The 22,038-nt window shown below is 37.6% G+C and overlaps 1 protein-coding gene across 3 annotated transcripts in view; it reads left to right on the forward strand.

Annotated features, from left to right (window-relative positions):
- Window positions 1-22,038, forward strand: part of QSER1 (glutamine and serine rich 1) — a 77,301-nt gene that overhangs the window by 14,208 nt on the left and 41,055 nt on the right. For all 3 annotated transcript variants that reach the window (XM_047691143.1, XM_047691145.1, XM_047691144.1), the window contains 2 exons: window positions 19,157-19,269; window positions 19,637-19,798. In XM_047691143.1, coding sequence (XP_047547099.1) covers window positions 19,157-19,269; window positions 19,637-19,798 — 275 coding nt within the window. The remainder of the gene's footprint in view (window positions 1-19,156; window positions 19,270-19,636; window positions 19,799-22,038) is intronic.

Here is a 22,038-nt window from a genome sequence, read left to right on the forward strand (position 1 = left end):
TAGCCCATTTTACAGAAACTAAAGCAAAGAGCAGTTAACTAACTTGTTCAAGTTCACACAGCTAGTCAGTGGCAGAGGCAGGATTTAAACCATGAAGTATGACTTCAAAGACGTGCTCTTAATCACGAGGTATTCGGCTCTCAGGGAAAACTTTTGAGAAGGGTAAGAGTTTAAAATTGAGTAGAGTTGACAAATGAAAAGAAAGCAGAGCCATTAGTGATGGGAGACTTTTAAGAAGAATGTTGAGTCTCTTGGTTGGGAGTTAACATGTATGTTAGGTTATACTTTCTCATTACTTCAAAAATTAGAATTTTCCTACAACATTCTTTCATGAAGTTTTTGAAGAAGTTTGGATATATGAGTTTATATCAGATTGAATGGTTACGGTAAGGTAAGGGAATTTTCAAGATGTTTACCAAGCATCTCTCAAATATTAAATACTGGGGAGTTTTGGATACATCAGTGAATAAAACCAAAATCCCTGTCCTATAATTTCACTGGGGTATGTGGAATGAGACAGATGATAAGTAGTAAATATAACTATAAATTATCTAGTATATTTGGAGGTGATAGGGAAAAAAGAAAACAGGGTAAGGAGGAATGGAAGGTGGGTTGAGGGGGCAGGCTAATTGAACTAGTGATATGTGAACAAGGACTTGAAGGCGGTAATCTTCTAAAAAGAAATATTTTACAGTGAGAAGCAGGGTACTTCAGTAAGGGTGTTTTTGTTTTGCATTTGGGCCACCAATTCAAATGAGACTACAAGTTTTGTTTTTTTTTGTTTTTAAAGATTTTATTTATTTATTTGACAGCGAGAGATCACAAGCAGGCAGAGAGGCAGGTAGAGAGAGAGGAGGAAGCAGGCTCCCTGCTGAGCAGAGAGCCCCATGCGGGGCTCGATCCCAGGACCCCGAGATCATGACCTGAGCCGAAGGCAGCGGCTTAACCCACTGAGCCACCCAGGCACCCCTACAAGTTTTGTTTTTTTAAAAAATTGCCTACTCCTTTGCTAAACTTGCTTACAAAAAAAAAAATCTTAATAAAAAAAAAATCTTACATATTTATCCTTTGTTGCTGCTACTGCTGTTTTCAATTTTAGCAGTGTGCTAGATGACTTCATGTGACCGGCTGCTGCGATCAGCTTCCTAACTTTTACTCAGGCCCATCTAGGTAGGCCTTTCCAGTCTAGGCCTTTGTAATTGCAATCAGTATGCTTTTCGCTTGGTCAGTAGTAAGCGTTTGTTCACCAGTGTGCTAGCCATATGCTAGTATGTGTGGACATACTGCATAATATGAAGAGGTAAATGGGAGGACATGGGCTTGTTTTCCTTTCATTTTTTGTAGAACATGACCACAGATTCCCCCTTGCCCTGAGTTGTTTTTTTTTTTTTTAAAGATTTTATTTACTTGACAGAGATCACAAGTAGGCAGAGAGGCAGACAGATAGAGAGAGAGGGGGAAGCAGGCTCCCTGCAGAGCACAGAGCCCGATGTGGGGCTCGATCCCAGGACACTGGGACCATGACCTGAGCCGAAGGCAGAGGCTTTAACCCACTGAGCCACCCAGGTGCCCCCTGAGTTTTTTATCTCTGAATGAAACACGCATTTTTCATTGTTCCTTAGACAGCTACAGTAGGAACACTCTTATCTTGGGGTCTTTGGGCTGTTTCCTCAGCTAGGATCTGATAATCCCTCTGATAATCTGCATGGCTTTCTCTTATCTTTTCATTCAGTTCAAAATGTCACATTGTTAGAAAGGTCTGTTCTTAAGGGGTGCCTGGGTGGCTCAGTGGTTTAAGCCTCTGCCTTTGGCTCATGTCATGATCTCAGGGTCCTGGGGTGGAGCAGAGAGCCTGCTTCCCCTCGCCCCCCACTCTGCCTGCCTCCCCTCTCTCTCTCTGCCTGCCTGTGGTCTTGTCTGTCAAATAAATAAATAAAATCTTTTTAAGAAATTATTTTAAAAAAAAGGTCTGTCCTTAGTACCCTCAATGGAAAGGGTATATACCCTCCCCCATCACTGTAGCCTCATATCCTGCTTGAAGTTTCTTCATAGCACTCATCAGTCCTTGATACTAAATATTTCTCTGTGCTTGTTTATTGTGGGTCCATCTTCACTAACTTGGGTGTTTCTTGACAGTCTACCTTGAGCAGTTGGGTTTTTTCTGCCATGTATCCATCATATAATAACTAACGTAAATAATGATTTACTAAAGACTAATTCTGGGGCACTTGGGTGCCTCAGTCAGTTAAACACCCAACTCTTGGAAGTCGGTAATCTTTTGAAAGGAGAAGAAATATTTTATAGTGAGAAGCAGGGTACTTCATGAAGTCTCGGCTCAGGTCATGATCTCATGGGTAGTGAGATCTGGTCCTGCTTTGAGCTTTGCGCTCAGCAGAGTCTGCTTGAGATTCTCTCCCTCTGTCCCTCCCCCAGCTTGTGCACACGCACAGTTTCCCTCTCTCTAAAATAAATTAATCTTTTTAAAAAAGAATATATTTAATGCTGGCATATATCCTGCTTTGACTTGTTATCTCATTCAGAGTTTAAATTTGGCCTTCTTAAGTTTAAAGGTTCCTTGGGGGTTCAGACCATGTAGCTTGTCCTATGTTGATAGGCTTTTATATAGGGTATAACTAAGCATAAAATAATGAAATTTTCATATGACTTCATCATTCTCATTACTGTGTGATCACTGTTCCTATTTAAATAACTTGAGACCAGATTTGTCCAACCCAGTGAAGCATGACAAACACAAAAATGTGGATAAGCTAAAATACTTTTGCTTGGATCTGCTTAAATTAGATGGCTTAACATTTTAAAACATTTCTCATATTGAGCAAACTGGAAAATGACTATTACTCTGGTAAAGCAACTAATAGTATTCTCACATAAATAGACATTAGATGGAGTCAAACTTTGATTTGCCCAAAGCCACAAAGGGTCTAGTAGAATAATGCCAAAAATAAAAGTGTGAACAATTTGGAAGGATAGGGTATAAGTAGAACTGTGGCTATACAAAAAACAAAACTAGAGATGGTGTCTTTTGTCATTGGTTAATATCTCTGTATTCCTTTTTTTTTTTTTTTTTTTTTAACTAGAGCAAGTTTGGGCTCAATCTGACCCTTTATAACATGCTAATGATGAATTGCTTCTAAGACTTATAAATTGTTTTAATATAACATAGGAGATGATGGTTTGAAATGTGCTATTAAGGGCTAATCTGGTATATCACCTAATTAACCTTGACTTGTTGTGCACCTTCTGGTCATCTTAGCATCATCCTCATAAAGTGTGTTTTGGAGTGAGTATGAATATTATTCACACTTAATAGACATGTTTATAAAAATTTTTAAGATAATAAGTTTGGGGGTACCTGGGTGGCCCCGTCATTGAGTGTTTGCCTTGGGCTCAGGCCATGATCCCAGGGTCCTGGGATCCAGCCCTACATCGGCCTCCCTGCTCAGCGGGAAGCCTGCTTCTCCCTCTCCCACTCTTCCTGCTTATGTTCCCTCCTCTCTTTCTCTGTCAAATAAGTAAATAAATAAAATCCTTTTTTTTTTTTAAGATTTTATTTATTTGAGAGAAGGAGAGAGAGAGCATGAGAGGGGAGAGGTCAGTCCAGAGCCTGATGTGGGACTCGATCCCAGACTCCAGGATCATGACCTGAACCGAAGGCCGTTGTTTAACCAACTGAGCCACCCAGGCACCCAAAAAATAAAATCTTTAAAAAAAAAAAAAAAAGATAGTAAGCTTGTTAATTATAAAATTGTTTTTACCTGTTGTTTCAAAATATGGTATACGCCTTTCCTTTAATGTTTATTACAGTTTCTTCCTTTGCATTAATCGTTTTTGTGAACCAGAAATCCAGAAGGTGAATTAGCCACTTGGAAATTTATTTTCTCTACTACAGACAATAACATTTTTATTAAGGAAAATTTCCAACCAGACACATTTAGAGAGAATGATACAATGATCCCTACATATTCATTAGCCAACTTTAAAAACTTCAACACATGGTCAGTCTTGTTTCATATATACCCCTACCTACTTTCTCTTCTTACTTTGTATTTATTTTGTGGTATTTCAAAGCAAATTTCAGACTCTGTGTCTCTTTCAACCATAGTACATCTCTGAAAGATATATATATACTTAAAATTTTTTTAACGTAACTGTAATATGTAGGATATTTTAAGTCAGGCTAAGCATTCTACCTTCTTTGGTATCTTAAGTCAGTTTTATGATAGTATAAATAATATACTGCAATTACAATGATATAAAATAGTAGTGGTTTTATAAGTCTTTGATTAGTTGGCTTACAAATTTCTGGAAATATCCTTAAGAAAACAGAAATAACAAACCTTTTGAGCTTATAGAAAATTTCCAGTTAATTTTTATTAAAATTTGTAGAGAAAGAAAAAAAACGTATATTCCGTATCAAAGTGAATATTATAACTTTGGATTTGGACTCAACTCAAAATCTTTTTCTCTACTCTATAAAATGTTACTAGGTTCTTATATTAAATCAAAGGTATATAAATTTTTGCGTAGCAACCTAGTGCATAAATGTGAATTGTTGGGCAACCCCTTCGGGTCCCCTCCCTCCTTGGGAGCTTTGTACTATCACTTTGCTATCACACAATAAACCTTACTTTAGTGTCCATAAAAAAAAAAATGTGAATTGTTATGATAAATGTGTATCTTTAGACAGACTTGACTTACCTAATGCCAGAAATCCTAGACCATGTTAATAGTGAACAAAATTGTGATACAGTAAAAATTCAGCTGTACTAGTTTCTCATAAAAGGAAGAAATTTAATTTGGTAAGGGAACTAGGCCACAAACAATAAGATATAATGAAGAAGCTAAAATAAAAACATTTCATGGCACCTATACATTCAAATCCTAGAAATTTGAACTATGCTGTGTGTTGTAAGAAATAGCCAGCTGTCTACTTGTTCATTTCTAATAATTTCTTCAGAACCTGAAATGAGATATAATCATTCAGGTCCCAACATGACCATTTTTGTCTACCTCTTAAATGAGTATGTTAATGTCTGGACATTAGAGATAGTTAATACCTTGCAACAATTTGAATCACAAAATAATTTGGTTTGACAGATGTATTTGGGGTTTTTTCCACCTGGTTTTCTTTTTAAAATTTTTTTAATTCCAGTGAATTTGACATACAGTATTATATGTGTTTCAGGTGCACAACATAGTGATTAGACATTTGTGTACCTTATGAAATGTTCACCATGACAAGTGTAGTTACCATCTGTCCCTATACAAAGTTATTGCAGTATTACTGACTCTATTCCCTATGCTATTCCAGTCATCCCTGAGACTTAGTTATTTGTTTTGTATATTTTATTTTTTGAGAGAGAAGGAGTGTGTGTTTGAGGGGCACGGCAGAGGGAGTGGGAGAGAGAATCCCAAGCAGGCTCCACACCCAGCGCAAGCACATTCCGGAGCTCAATCCCAGGACCCTGAGACCATGACCTGAGCCCACATCAAGAGTCGAATGTCTCACCAGCTGAGCCACTCAGTGCCTGTGGAAGTTTGTGCTTCTTAATCCCCTTCACCTATTTTGCCCCTTCGCCAACCCCCCCTCTCCTTCGACAGCTACCAGTTCTCTATGGCCTATTTCTGTTTTTTGATTGGTTTGTTTTTAGATGTCACATATAAGTAAAATACGGTATTTGTCTTTCTCTTATTTCACTGAGCATAATATCCTCTTGGTCCACCCATGTTGTTGCAAATGGGAAGATATCATTTTTATGGCTGAATATTTTGTGTAAATATACATACCACATCTTTCTCCATTTATCTGTGGATAGACATTTAGGTTACTTCCATATCTTGACTTTTGTAAATAATGCTGCAATAAACATAGGGGTGCATATCTCTTTGAATTAGTGTTTTAGTTTTCTTTGGGTAAATACCCAGAAGTAGAATTACTATATTGTATGATATTTCTTGTCATAGATAGCCATTACAAGATTAGACTAGAATCTGTCATTACTAGATTGTATAATATTTTTAACTTCTTGAGGAAACTCCATACTGTTTTCCACAGTGGCTATACTGTGCATGAGGGTTCCCTTTTCTCCACGTCCTTGCCAACATTGGTTATTTCTTGTCTTTTTAATTCTAGCCATCTTGACTGGTGTGAGGTGACAATCTCATTGTGATTTTGGTATGCATTTCCCTGATGATTAGTGATGTGGAGCATCTTTTCATATGTCTGTTGGCCATTAATATGTCTTCTTTGGGAAAGTGTCTATTCAGGTTCTCTGTTCTTTTTTTTTTTTTTTTTTTTTTGTGTGTGTGTGTGTGTGTTGAGTTTATGAGTTCTTTATATATTTTGGGTATTAACCCCTTATTGGATATGTCATTTGCAGATATCTTATAAGTCAGTAAGTTGCCTTTTTGTTTTGTTGATCATTTCCTTTGCTGTGCAAAAGCTTACTAGTTTGATATAGTCCCAGTTGTTTATTTTTGCTTTTGTTTCCATTGCCTAAGGAGACAGATCCAGAAAAATATTGCTAAGGCTGATGTCCAGAAGTTTACTACCTTTGTTTTCTTTCAGGAGTTTTATGGTTTCGTGTCTTAATATTTAGGTTGTTAATATATTTGAGTTTATTTTTATGTATGACCTAAGAAAGTGGTCCAGTTTCATTCTTTTGCATGTAGCTATACAGATGTATTTCTTCTAAAAGAAAAATGTTTCAGGAAAATACTGGAGATGGGAAAAGTTGGATCTGAAAATTTTGTCTTTGTTCAAAGGAAAGGTCAGTAATGCAGGTGATGACAGAAATAAAAAAGGAAAATGATGAAATGGAATTTTGGAATTGTGTCCAACCCAGGCCTTGGTGTCTCTTGTTATGAACATAGCCAAGCATATGCCACATCACCATCACATTTCATTTATTTCCTGACAGAACAACAGACGGAAACTCTTCATAGCCTTGACTTTGGCATCGTTTTTCTTGGGCATCTGTTACAAATGCCAAAATCTGTCTCTTTTTGTGTGAATAATGTTTGGAACTGATAGACTGATTTTGAATATGCTCTACCACACCACTGGGCAGGAAATACCGTACTAGTCTTCATTTCATCTTGGTGAAAAGAAAAACACCTGTTTAACCAACTTTAGTGTATCATTTGTATAAAATAGGATTGTTTTGGTAAAGATCATTAAAGCTATATGGAACAGTTAAAACAAATTTACTTATCTCAAGAAATCATACTTGTTTTAACAATAACTTGTTGGTACAAAGTACCAATTGTACTTCCTTTACACTAATTATAAGTTAAGGGCTCTGCTCAAAACATAATTTCGTTCCTTTGATTCACTTGATTCATTTTAACAAGGGGCTTAGTTTTATAGCTGGGGGCAGGGTTAAGGGAACCAAAAACGGATAATGAGACTTCAAATGAGTCGTCACTGTGTGAAGCCACATCCAGGCCCAAGAAGGGGTAGGGCTTACAAGTTATTGGAGCCCAGAAGAAGCTATAGTTGTAGAGGGATGAGGCTTGACTGGAATCATGGTTGTGATGGAGAGATTGGACAAATAATACTTGGGCTCTTCTGCCTTTGATGTTCTGCAAAACCCACTTCTAGTGGACCTAAAGAGCCTACGTGACACAGTGAATAGCAGTTACCTGTGCTCATTTACAGATGAGCAAATGAAGTTTCAGAGAAGCTATGCGTTGCCCAAGGTTTCCTTAGAGATAAGCCCTTTGATTCTTCCAGCTCTTTTTTTTTTAAATTAACTGCTTTATTGAGATTTAATTTACACACCATAAAATTCTCCTGTATTGTGTACAGTGATTTTTAGTACATTTACGTCACCACAGTATCTTCAGACCTTGTTACCTCAGAAAGAAACCTTGTGCCCATTTATAATCACCCCTCATTCTCACCCTTAGCCCTGGGCATTCATCCGTTTTCTGTCTCTTTAGAGTTGCCTTTTCTGGGCATTTCCTATAAGTGGAATAATAGAATGCCTGTTCTTTTGTGTTTGGATTTTGTGACTAAGCATGATGTTTCAGAGAATCATCCATGTTGTAGCATGTATCAGTGCTGTAAGTGCTTGAAGCGGAGTAATATTCCTCTGCACAGATGGACTCGTATTGTTTATCCATTCACTAGTTGGTATATATTTGGTTGTTTTCACTTTTTGGCTTTTGCAGATAATGCTGCTGTGAACATTTGCATAAAAGTATTTGAACATATGTTTCATTTTCCTTGGGCAGATACTTAGTAGTGGAATTGTTGAGTCTTTATGGTAATTCTGTGTTTAACATTTTGAAGAACTGCTAAATTGTTTTCCAAAGTGGCTGCACCATTTTACATTCCCACCAGCAACATATGAGGGTTCTAGTTTCTCCACATCCTTGTCCACCCCCTCTGCACGCATATGTGTGCTCTCTCTCTCTTTCAAAGAAAAGACAAGACCTGAGCTGAGATCAAGAGTCAGATGCCTAACCAACTGAGCCACTCAGGGGCTGATTATTCTTGTGCTTCATGATTTTGTTTTGAATTCTCAGACTATGATTAGCTAAAATAAAGTATTTATGAAATACTTGACATTAGATATGAGTGGGACAGGCGTGCTAGAGTTCCACAGACAAGGTTAATTATAGGAACTCCATGTGATTTATCTCTGTACTCAATTTTGAAAACAGATTTTATGCTGAAGAATACTGTATGATAGATGAGGTAAAAATATTTAACTTGACTCAGAATATAAATTAATACAAAGAACATTACACTTCCTAAATAGGAAAATGCAGACTCTGCAAGATTACATGTTTTACTGAAAGTCTTCTAATGTTGTTTGCAGAATCAGAACTGAAATTGGGGCCTCCTAACTTCCAATCCAGGGTTTTTATGTTTCTCAACTATGAAAGGTTTAAAACCATATTTTTAAAGCTTAAAGAGAATTTTGTTTTTATTATACCAGCATTTCTCTATCTTCAGTGGCCACATTCTTTTAACACAGATAAGAGAGTAATAAGATTACTTAAGGTGGGGGTGCCTGGTGGTACAGTCCATTGAGCATCTGACTCTTGGTTTAGCTCAGCTCCTGATCTCAGGGTCCTGGGATTGAGTCCTGTGTTGGGCTCCCTGCTCAGTGCAGACTCTCCACCTCTTCCTCTGCCCCTCCCCACCATGCTCTCTCTCTAAAGGAAATAAATAAATCTTCAAAAAATAAATAAGACTACATAAGGCAAAACCATTCATTCAGTGCTTAAGTAACTTATTACTTACATGCAAGTACTGGCTTGTCTCCCTGGGATTTAACATATTTCATGGAACTTTTGCTAATTGATTTTAAAACTTGGAATGTGTTTCTTAACTACCATGGACATAGAGTATGCTACCCAAGGAGTAGATTTGTATGTTATGACTATCAGGATATAAACCATAAGATAGCTTATTCTCAGTAATATATTCAAAAACATTTTTTTTTCTTATGATCGTATACCATCACTGCACAAACTAATTTCGGTGAGATTTTTTTGTCTCCGGTTTCTCATTTGCCTTAAAACTTAATTTTCTGGGGCACCTGGGTGGCTCAGTGGAGTAAGGCCTCTGCCTTCAGCTCAGGTCATGATCCCGGGGTCCTGGGATCAAGCCCCGCATCAGGCTCTCTGCTCAGTAGGGAGCCTGCTTCCTCTTCTCTCTCTGCCTGCCTCTCTGCCTACTTGTGATCTCTGTCTGTCAAATAAATAAATAAAAATCTTTAAAAAAAATAAAAAAAAACCTTAATTTTCTTTGCTAAACATATTAGATTAAAATTAAGAAGTGTAGGGGCAAATGGTGGGTTAGTCAGTTAAGCGTCTGACTCCTGATTTTGGCTTGGGTCACTGTCTCAGGGTCACGAGATGGAGGCCTGCGTGGGACTGGAGCCTACCTGAGATTGTCTCTCCCTCTACCTCTTCCCCCCCTCCTCTCTCTGTCTCTCTCCCCCTTTAAAAAAAATAAACAAAAATTAAAAATTAAATTAAGAAGCTTAGGGAGAAAATGTTCAGACTTAAGGTAGAGGGTAGTAACTGAATAATTAATCTTTTGGTTCATTTTAATTTTTAGGAAAATATCCGTTTTTTAATTTGGCATTTAAGTGACAGCAACTGAAGGAAGATAATACTACCCCCTGCAAAATCCTGATCTTTCTAATCTTCAGTATAGAATCTACGCTACTTTGAGTGTGTGGAGAGGGGATAGAGGATTACAGTTTTATGCTAGGCTGGGAATATGAAGATTAAAACAATTGTGACTCTTATCTCTTGGCTCCTTCCTCTTCTCTAGGCCTTTAGCTCCTGTAATTTTTGGAGTATGTTATGGGGATAGTATAAGTTCTCTGTCCTTCTCCCTATCACCCATCCAGGACTTTGGGGGCTAGGATAGATTATAGCAGGGTAGGTCCTATATTAAATAAATGAACATTTATTCAAAGGAGATCTTACATTGGCCCAAATATGGGAATTTGTTGACCATGTTTTGATATTTTTTTTTCCAGGATGATCTTTTTTTTTTTTTTTTTTTTTTTTTTATTTATTTGACAGAGAGAGATCACAAGTAGACAGAGAGGCAGGCAGAGAGAGAGAGAGGGAAGCAGGCTCCCTGCCGAGCAGAGAGCCCGATGCGGGACTCAATCCCAGGACCCTGAGATCATGACCTGAGCCGAAGGCAGCGGCTTAACCCACTGAGCCACCCAGGCGCCCCTTTTTTTTCTTTTTTTTTAAGTTGGCTTTTGTGGGGCTCTGGCTGGTTGAGTCAGTAGAGCATGTGACTCTTGATCTTGGAGTTGGAGTCGTGAATTCAAGCCCCACAGTAGGCATAGAGATTACTGTAAAAATCTCAAAAAAATTTTTTTCTAAACTTAAAAAATCTGGGGTGCCTGGGTGGCTCAGTCGTTGGGCTCTGCCTTTGGCTCAGGTCATGGTCCTGACTTCCTGGGATTGAGCCCCGCGTCAGACTCCCTGCTTAGCGAGGGGCCTGCTTCTCCCTCTTCCACTCCCCCTGCTTGTGTTCCCTTTCTCCCTCTCTCTCTCTCTCTCTCTCTCTCTCTCTCTGTCAAATAAATAAATAAATAAGATCTTTTTAAAAAATAAATAAACTTTAAAAATTTGGCTTTTGTTTAAAAACATAAACAATGTCATGGCACCTGGCTAGCTCAGTTGGAAGAGTGTGTGATTTTTTTTTTTTTTTAAGATTATTCATTTTTGAGAGAGAGTGTGAACATGAGTGGGGGAGGGGCAAAGGGAGAGACTCCGCAAGCAGACTCCCTGCCAAGGCACAGAGTACACCACTGGGCTCAATCCTGGACCCTGAGGCCATGACTTGAGCCAAAATCAGGACTTGGACACTCAACCGACTGAGCTACTCAGGCACCCAAGCAAGTGACTCTTAATCTTGTGGTCGTGAGTTCTAGGCCCCATATTGGGTATAGAGATTAGTATTAAACAAACAAACAAACAAAACCATAAAGTAAACTTAAAAAAAAATTTTTTTTTTTTTTTTTTTTAATGTCAACAAACCAGTGACTATCAGATTTTTATAAGGGTTAAAATTTTCCAGCTTTGGGCGCCTGGGTGGCTCAGTGGGTTAAGCCACTGCCTTCGGCTCAGGTCATGATCTCAGGGTCCTGGGATCGAGTCCCTCATCGGGCTCTCTGCTCAGCAGGGAGCCTGCTTCCCTCTCTCTCTCTCTCTGCCTGCCTCTCCGTCTACTTGTGATCTCTCTCTGTCAAATAAATAAATAAAATCTTTAAAAAAAAAAAAATTTTCCAGCTTTGGCCATTAGGAGCCCTTCCAGTTGGCTTCTCTGTCCCCTTGACATGCCATTGTTGTTTTTATTTATTTATTTCTTTATGTTTTACTCCTTGACATGTCCTTGTAAATGTAGGGGTTTTCCCCCATCTGTCTGTCTCTCTTTTTTTTTTCCCCCCTGAGCACTTCCTTACTTTCTGGTACTATAGGATGCTCCAGATTCATTTCTTCTATATTTCCTGTCCCAGTACTAGAATGACCTATTTCTTCAAGGAGCACTGCTTCCTTTTTCTTGAAGTATGGTATTAGGAATCCTTATCTGGGAAAGAAGTATGCTCTTGGCATCTGGGGAGTCTTCATTTCAAGGTCTGTCAGCTGACAGAACAGGGAAATATATGTGTGTGGATTGTTTTACTTTTTAAACTTTTAAAAAGATTTTATTTATTTCAGAGAAAGAGCACACAAACGGGGAGGGGCAGAGGGAGACGGAGAGGCAGACTACCTGCTGAGCCCAAAGCCCAACACAGGGCTCTATCCCAGGACCCCTGGATCACAACCTGAGCCAAAGGCAGATGCTTAACCCACCTGAGCCACACAGGCACCCCTAAAATGTTTTAATATAAAGCATGATTGCTATGATTATTTGAAAAGTAGATAAAATGGTAGGAATGTGTATTTTTTTAAAGATTTTATTTATTTATTTGACAGATGAAGATCACAAGTAGGCAGAGAAGCAAGCAGAGAGAGAGGAGGAAGCAGGCTTCCTGCTGAGCAGAAAGCCTGATAAAAATATTTTAAAAGCAACATCTGGGTATTTGGTTTTTTATTAAAGAATTTCAAATTTATATTCAAAATGAGTAGCAAAAGAATAAAGTTAGACTCTTGCCTTACACTATGTATGTACAATTAATTCAAAATGGGGGTGTTTGGGGGGCTCAGTCGGTTCAGGTGTCCCAACTGTTTATTTCGCTCAGGTTATGATCTTGGGGTCAAGGTATTGAGCCCTCCATTGGGCTCTCTATTTGGCAGGGGTCTGCTTGAGGATTTTCTTCTCCTGTCCCTTGCATGTTCTCTCTCTCTCAAATAAATCTTTTTTTTTTTTTAAGATTGTATTTATTTGACAGAGAGAGTGTATAAGCAGGGAGTGGCAGGCAGACGGAGAGGAGAAGCAGGCTCCCCGCTGAGCAGGAAGGCTGATGGGGGACTTGATAGCAGGACCTTGGGATGATGATCTGAGCCAAAGATAGATTCTTAACCAACTAAACCACCCAGGCACCCCCACAAACAAATAAATCTTAAAAAAAAAAAAAAAAGATGTTCAACATCATTAGGTAAATGCAAATCAAAGCCAAAATGAGGTACCATTTCATACCTACTAGAATGGCTGTTTATAATGAAAACACAGGCTGTAAGAAGTATGAGTAAAGTTGTTGGGAAATTGAAACCCTTAACCATTGCATGTGGGAATGTAAAATGGTACAGTCATTTTGTTGACCATTCTTCAAAATGTTGAACAAGTTTGAGTTGTCATATGATAAAGAATTACACTCCTAGGTATCTACCCAAGAGACAACATACATCCACAGAAAAACTTGTTCACTTATGTTCTAGAAGCATAATTCGTAATAACCAAACAGTGGAAACAACCCAAATGTCCATCAACTTATAAATGGCTAAACAAAATGTATGTATATCTATACAGTGGGATATTGTGCAGCCATAAGATGGAATGAAGTACTGTTATATCCATTTTGTAACATGGATGAACCTTGCAAATGTTAAACTAAGTGAACAAAGTCACAAAAGGCCCACATAATATGATTCCTTTTTTGTGAAATATTTTGAGTCAGCAAATACAAAGACAGAAAGTAGATTAGTGATTGCCTGGGGCTGGATGGAGGGGGCTATGCAGAGTGATATTAATGGGTACAGTTTTATTTTTGAGTCAGTGAGAATGTTCTAAAATTAAGTTATGGTTCTGGTTGCATAACTCTGACTATTCTAAAAATGCACTGATCTGTACATTTTAAAAGGATGACCTTTAAGGTATGTGAATTACATATCAATAAAGCTGTAATTAAAACAACATTTAGAACAAAATAAGAAAAATGAGAAACTTAGGGATAAATTTAACAAAATACTAGCAAGAATAATGCACTAAACTTTACAAAAGACTGCTGAGAGAAATTAAAGACCTAAATAAATAGACATACTCATGGATTAGAACACTCAGTACTTTAAAAGTGGTAGTTTTCCCTAAATTGATGTATAGATTCAGTGCAATGTTTTTTGTAGAAATTGACAAGCTGTCTGTAAAATTTGTATGAGAATACCTGACATAGCCAAAATAATTTTGAAGAACAAAATTGGAAGTTTTGTACAACCTGAATGAGTCATTTATCAGGCTGTGTGTTACTGGCCTAAGAACAGACATATTAATGTAGCAAAGTAGTTAAGAGAACCACAAATATATGGCTAGTTGATTTTTTTAAAAGATGCCATGGCAATTTTATAGGTAAAAAATCGTTTTTTCAAAATATAGTACTGGGACAATTGCATACCCAAATTTTTAAAAATGAATCCCAAGCCTTACCAGACACCATGTACAAAAAATTAATTCCAAATGAATCATAGACCTAAATGGAAAAGGTAATACTCTAGAACTTCCAGAAGGAATCGGAAGAGAAAAAGCTGTTAGAGTAGGCAAAGATCTCTCACCAACAACAGCAAAAATACAATTCATGGGGGTACCTGGCTGGCTCAGTCAGTGGAGCATGCGACTTTTGATTTTGGGGTTGTAACTTGGAGTCCCGGGTTAGGTGTAGAGGTTACTTAAAAATAAAATCTTTTAAAAAATGGTTCTGTTCTTCTAACTACATTTTTTTAAAAGATTTTATTTATTTAACAGACAGAGATCACATGTAGGCAGAGAGAGAGGAAGGAAAGCAGGCTCCCCACTGAGCAGAGAGCCCAATGTGGGGCTCGATCCCAGGACCCTGAGATCATGACCTGAGCCAAAGGCAGAGGCTTTAACCCACTGAGCCACCCAGGTGCCCCTAACTACATTGTTATAAGGATAAAAGCCACAGAATGGGAGAAAATATTTGCAAAACATACATTTCACACAGATTTGATTCTAGAATATATAGGCAAAACCTAAAACTCAATAATAAGGAAACGAATACACCCCCTCCCCCCAAAAAATAGGCAAAAGATTTGAGTATGTCACCAAAGAAGATTTCTGCATGGTAGATAAGCAAATGATGCTCGTCATTGTTATTTCTTAAGGAAATCCAGATTAAAACCACAGTGAAGGAGGCACCTGGGGGGCACAGCCCATTGAGCAGCTGACTCTTGGTTTTGGCTCAGGTCATGATCTCAGGGTTGTGAGATTGAGCCATGGAGCCCTGCATTCAGCATGGAGTCTTCCGAGGATTCTCTCTCTCTCTCTCTCTCTCTGCCCCTCCCCCCCTCAAATAAATGTTGGAAAAAAACACAACGAGATACCACTGCACACTAATTAGAGTGGTTAAAAATTTTAAAAAGGAAAGAAAGAACTTACAAATTGGAAATACTTAGTGCCAGTGAGGATGCAGTCACTAGACCACACATGCATTACTGGGTGAATGCAAAAGGGATAGCCACTTTGGAAAATAGGCGGTTTCTCTAAAGTTCAACATTACCAAGTAACTCAGCCATCCCCCCCATATATTTAGTCAAGTGAAATGAAACCTTGTATTCATACAGAAACTTATGCACAAGTGTATGGCACCTTTATTCATAATTGCTAAAAAACAGGAAAGAACCCAAAGACCCTTCAACTGTTGATGGATTTAAAACAAGCACTAACCTCTGATGCGTCCATATAACAGAATGCTGCTCAGCTATAAAATGTAATAAATTACTGATATAAATAAATGGATGAATCTCAGACATTAAGCTAATTGAAAGTAGCCAGACACAAAAGGCTACATATTAAATGATTATATTCATTTGACATTTTGGAAAAGGCAAAACTGTAAGGATAGAGAATAGATTCTTGGGAGATGGTAGGAAGAGTTCACTACCGAGGGGCATGGGGGGAATCTTTTGTAATGATGGGACTGTTCTCTCCCTTAGTTTTTGCAGTGTTTATGTACTTGGCCAAACTAGAGACAGTGAATTTTATTGTATACAAATTATGCCTTAATTTTTGAAGTTTAAAAAATGAATCTTGGGGTGCCTGGGTGGCTCAGTGGGTTAAATCCTCTGCCTTCAGCTCAGGTCATGATCCCAGGGTCCTGGGATCGAGCCCCACATCAGGCTCTCTGCTCAGCTGGGAGCCTGCTTCCTTCTCTCTCGGCCTGCCTCTCTGCCTACTTGTGATCTCTGTCAAATAAATAAATAAAAGTACTGACTTTATAGGAAAAAATATAATCAGGTTGATCAAAAATTAAAACCTTGTTAGTCAAACTCAGAAGCAGAGAGCGGGATGGTGGTCCAGAGGCTCGGGGAAGGGGGAGATGGGGAGTTGCTCAAAGGATACAAAGTTTCAGTTATTTAACATGAATAAGCTCTAGAGATAGGCTGTAGGACATCTTGCCTGTGACACAGTAATGTATCCCATGCTTTGTTAAGTGGGGAAATCTCATCTTAAATGCTCTTACCGCAATAAAAACTTTTTTTTTTAAGATTTTATTTATTTATTTGACAGAGAGAGAGATCACAAGTAGGCAGAGAGTTAGGCAGAGAGAGAGGGGGAAGCAGGCTCTCTGCTCAGCAGGGATGCTGAGGCAGATGCGGGGCTCGATCCCAGGACCCCAAGACCACGACCTGAGCCACCCAGGTACCCCAAAAGCTTTTTATTTTTGATGATGAAAGCTTTTTATTTGAAAACACTAAAAAACAAAAAAGCAACCCACTAGATTGGAAGGAAACATTCACAGTACATATATCTGACAAAAAATATGGATCCAGAATATAAGAAAAACTCTTACAATCCAATAGGAGAGCTAACTAAACCTGCTTTTTTTAAAGGCAAAAAATTGGCAAACTTCACCAGAGGAGCTGAAAGAGTAGCCTGTTGGGAGATAAAAACATGCAAATTAAACCACGATGAGATACCACTATATCTACCTAGAATCACTAAAATTAAAGACTGATGGGGCACCTGGGTGGCGCAGTCAGTTAAGTGGCTGACTCTTGGTGTTGGCTCAGATCGTGATCTCAGGGTCGTGGGATTGAACCCTGTGTCGGGCTCCACGCTGAGCGCAGAGTCAGCTTGAGATTCTCCCTCTCTCTGCCCTCCTACTCAGTATCTCTTTCTCTCTTTCAAATAAATGAATAAATCTTCTTTAAAAAGGAAGACTGAAAACATGTCGCAAGAAGGATGTAAAGCAAAAATGAAATGTTGATTCATTATTGATGGTAATGTAAAATGGTACGTGCACCTATTTTATGATCCTGTAATTCCACTTCTAGATATTTAACTTAAGAGAAATGAAAACAGGGGCGCCTGGGTGGCTCAGTGGGTTAAGCCTCTGCCTTCGGCTCAGGTCATGATCTCAGGGTCCTGGGATCGAGTCCCTCATCGGGCTCTCTGCTCAGCAGAGAACCTGCTTCCTCCTCTATCCCTTTCTCTGCCTGCCTCTCTGCCTACTTGTGATCTCTCTCTGTGAAATAAATAAATAAAATCTTTAAAAAAAAAAGAGAGAGAAATGAAAACATACGTCCATGGAAGACTTGTATGTAAATGTTCCTAGCAGGGAATATAGTCAATAATACTGTAATAACATTGTATGGTGACAGAAGGTAACTACATGTGTCATGGTAGGCATTTCATAATGTGTTTACTTGTTGAAACATTATGTTGTATACTTGAAACTAATATGTCAACTCTATGTCAGTTTTCAAGTCTACAGTCGTATATTTATGAAGTGTAAGATCTATGCATTTTTGAAAAATAGGAAAATTTATGTGTATGTATCATGTATATGAGAGGGAGAAAAGGGAGAAAGCTCATTCTTATAGACGAAGACTACCTTTTAAATATTAAAAGAATGATATAATTAGAAAGCTACCATTTCCAGTCTCCATTGTGATAATTAGTAGATGATATCTGAAACCTTTGGCTGTTGGGCATAAGATATTTAATATTTACAGTCTTAAAGTAACACCTCACAATTGCATTTCAAAGGATAAAGAATAACAACATGGAGCGATCTGACAGATGTGCCTTATCCCCTTCAAGTTTACCTTCACCAGTCATGAGACAGACAGACAGATGTGTGCATCCTCACATGGTGCAGTGAGAAGTATAAAATCTCACTCATGTACTTCTAATGAGGAATCAGTCAGACAGACCCAGAATTTGGGATAGTCTACATCCAACTAACTTGGATTCTTCAACAACAACAACAACAACAAGTCTGTGCCATGAAATCAAGACAAAAGGGACCTGGGAATAGAGGCACTGTTCTCAATTTAGAGACATAACCAAGTGCAGTTCTTAAATTTTTATTGGATTCTGCATAGAAGGAGCTTTAAAATCCCACACATTTTGGCAACAATTGGGAAATTGGAATATGACCTCATGTCTATTAATGATTATTGGCTATATAGAAGAATGCTTAATTCCTAAGAGATATAGCTGAAGTATTTAAAGATTCAGTGTCATGTCTGCAAGTTATTTTCAAGTGGTTTAATAAAAAAGAAGTGTGTGTTTATATCTGTTTATAAAGAAAAATAAAACGCAGATAACCCAATGTTAATTAAGATATTGAGCCTTAAGTAATGGATGTAAGACTATTTCAATTTTTCTCTGGGTTTAAAATAGTCAAAGTAAATATCAAGGGCAGAAAAAATATCTTATTTTTAAATTACTCTCAAAATGTCCAACTTTGAATTTTCTAGGTGAGTTATTTTAATTATCAATTAATTCAAGTTATCTGATACTCCATAGAATGTTAGAATTAGAGGGACTTAAGAGATTATCTTGTCTAGTCCTTCATTCACACAGATAAGAAATTTAGTCTGTCATTAATTAAATCTCTTACTGAAATCACACCGGAAGCCTGTGGTAGAGCTCTGACAATGAACTCAGCTATCCTGTTTTCCACGATACTGCTCTTCACACTATACCCTGTCACTGCTCTCCCAGTTAAAGGAAGTAAAGTTGAATTGAGGAAAATACTATGCATCATTTCTCTTCCTAGTATATGTCAATATATTTTCCTCATTTTGACAGTGTTGTCAGACTCTGTTTGCTCTATTGATGTGTAGGTCAGGAATTTAGTCACAGTCTTCCACTACTTTTGATAATTGCTCTCCTACAGATATTTTGATACTGTTGTTCGAGCTCTGTGTTTTCAGTCACTTATTTTTTGTTATCCTTTAGTTTAAGCTATGAAGAAGGACATCCCTCACACTCTGAAGCAGATCTCCTTCAGAGACAGACTTTTGCCGCCCCTCATCAGCTTCCTGGATATGCTACCACACCTCAGCCAACTGGTAAAAATGCTCTCCTAAAATGAATCTGGCTACATTTAGTGATTAAGAAGAAAAATCAGTTTTCACATATTGGGTTAGGAATGTGAGCAGGACATAACGGAGCCGTGGGAAAAGTGAAAATGAAAATGAAATCAAAAGCTTTTGAGAGTATCTATATAATTGGTGGGGAGATCTTTTTTCTTAGATCTCTGTGGATTTTAAATTATGACTGTACTTGGTCAAACTAGTATCTGTTTGCTATTTCAGAACAGTTTAGGGTTAAGGAGCTTTTGGCCTCAGATTTCTGCAATTCTTTTTAAAATAAGAAATAATAATTTGATATTAATATATATTTTTACTTGATGATATGTTTTATCTTCAAATGTAGGTCTTTCTGGAATATTTGATACTAGTGTGAACAGTGCCAGCACTAACACTAAAGAATCTTCAGTGATGAATTTTCTCTCTGCTGTTGAATCCCGAACTGCTCAGGCTGCTTCTTCAGGAACTACTCTTTTACCACAATTCAGGGCTCCATCCTGGCAGACAGGTAATTCTTTGTTTTCAGAATTTTTAAATCCAGAAGAAATACTGATAAAAATACACTTCTTATGGCCTTGTCACTGTATAGTGGCTGAGAAGTGAACTTCAAAACCTAGAATTTGTCACAGTTTTACATTGGACAGAATTCCAGTTTATCACTGATGAAAACTAACAAGTTGAAGAAGGTAATAATTAAATATAAACCCTAGATATGAAGTTCTTATCTGGTCATTTAAGTGGTTACTTGGCTATTTACTAGAAGCAAGCATTCAGTTTCTTTTATTTTTCCATTTCAGCTCTATTGAGGTCTAATTGACATAGAAAATTGTAAGATGTTTAAAGTGTGCATTGTGGTGATTTGTTATGCATTACATTGTGAAAGAAATCCTCCTCCATCTGAATTAACACAACGATCACCTCACATGTTCATTTTTTTTTTGGTTTTTTGGTGAACAAATTCATTTATCTTTGTGACTTCAGGCTGAGTAGGAAGTATAGTAAAAAACAATCTTGGGACTGATTTCATCATTAAAGTTATATAAAGTTATCCAGAATTGAACGGATAATGTCACTATTTAGTAGAGGCCATTATAGGCCGATATTATTGTATTTTCCCTATTTATATATACATTCCATTTTTCAACTATTTCTCCCCCCAAATTATTTGTATATGTTTTTACTTTTTTCAAAGAATGAGAAATACCATAGCATATTTGAGGAGCTATTTTAAAGTTTTAGTGATAGGAAATAATACTTTATCATTGTTATAAATTCCATTAATAGAGCTTTTTGGTATGCTTTAGCAATGTTTTTTCCTGCTTCCAAGGAGATCATTAATGTTTTAGTGTGACATAAAAGAGAATATTATAAAACAAAGTAGTTTCATTTTTTGCTTCCTGGAATAATTGCATATTATATATATTTAGTTAGATTTTCTACTCCAATTTCTATGATAATATTATTTTATTTTATTTCATTTTATTTTATTTTAAAGATTTTATTTATTTGACAGACCAAGATCACAAGCAGGCAGAGAGGCAGGCAGAGAGAGGGGAGGAAGCAGGCTCCCCACTGAACAGAGATTTCCCAATGCAGGGCTGGATCCCAGGATCCTGAGATCATGACCTGAGCTGAAGGCAGAGGCTTTAACTCCCTGAGCCACCCAGGCGTCCTGATAATATTTTTTTTTTTTTAAGATTTTATTTATTTGTCAGAGAGAGAGTGAGCACAGGCAGACAGAATGGCAGGCAGAGGCAGAGGGAGAAGCAGGCTCCCTGCTGAGCAGGGAGCCCGATGTGGGACTCGATCCCAGGACGCTGGGATCATGACCTGAGCCGAAGGCAGCCGCTTAACCAACTGAGCCACCCAGGTGTCCCCCTGATAATATATTTTAAACATATATTTTAAATGTTATTCATTCTTTGAAGCTTAACTATATTATTTTCTGTCTTCATAGTACTAATACTTTTTTGACATTTAATGGGAAGAAGTGAGAGAGAAGGTTTTTGAAAGGGCCAGAGAATCTTTTTTTCCCCTATTTTTCTAAATAAAACGATTTTAATGACAATTCACTAAAAAAACATGTAAACAATAAAAAGGCCTACGAAAGGGAAGGTGATAGTTCCTTATAACAGTTCCACTTTTGTAGAGAAGAGTTAGCAGTTGGTATTTATTCTTCTTTGATATCTTTGTATATTAAAATATACATATCCACTTAATCAGTATTTGTAGCAATAGTATTAATCAGTTATGCCATAATTATTTGATCAGTCTTGTGCTGATGGACATATGGGTTTCTACATATTAGCACACACACTAACTATAAAGAGTATTTGTGTGTACAAATATCTTTGTGTCCACTTATTTCCACAGAATAAATTTCTAGAAGTAGAACTTTTAGATCATAAGGGTGAATGTTAACTTTTGCTACATGTGGCTAAAATGCTTTCCTGAAATGTTAATAAATCTCTTCTTGACAAAACTAATTTCTGATCAGCCTTTTATGATAAGGGTACATCTGTTATCATTGGAATTTGTTCCTAGGAAGTGAAAACTTGAAATCCAAGATATTTGTGTGTGTGTGTGTGTGTGTGTGTGTGTGTGTGTATTTAAGAGTTTATTAGAGAGAGAGTGCATGGAGTCGAGGGGGGAGGCAGAGAAAGCGGGCAAGAGAAAATATCCAGCAGACTTACTTCTGATCAAGGAGCCTGTCGCAAGGCTCAGTTCCACGACCCCGAGATCACAACC

The sequence above is a fragment of the Lutra lutra genome, chromosome 10 (genome assembly GCF_902655055.1).
Source record: "Lutra lutra chromosome 10, mLutLut1.2, whole genome shotgun sequence".
Classification (NCBI taxonomy): Eukaryota; Metazoa; Chordata; class Mammalia; order Carnivora; family Mustelidae; genus Lutra; species Lutra lutra.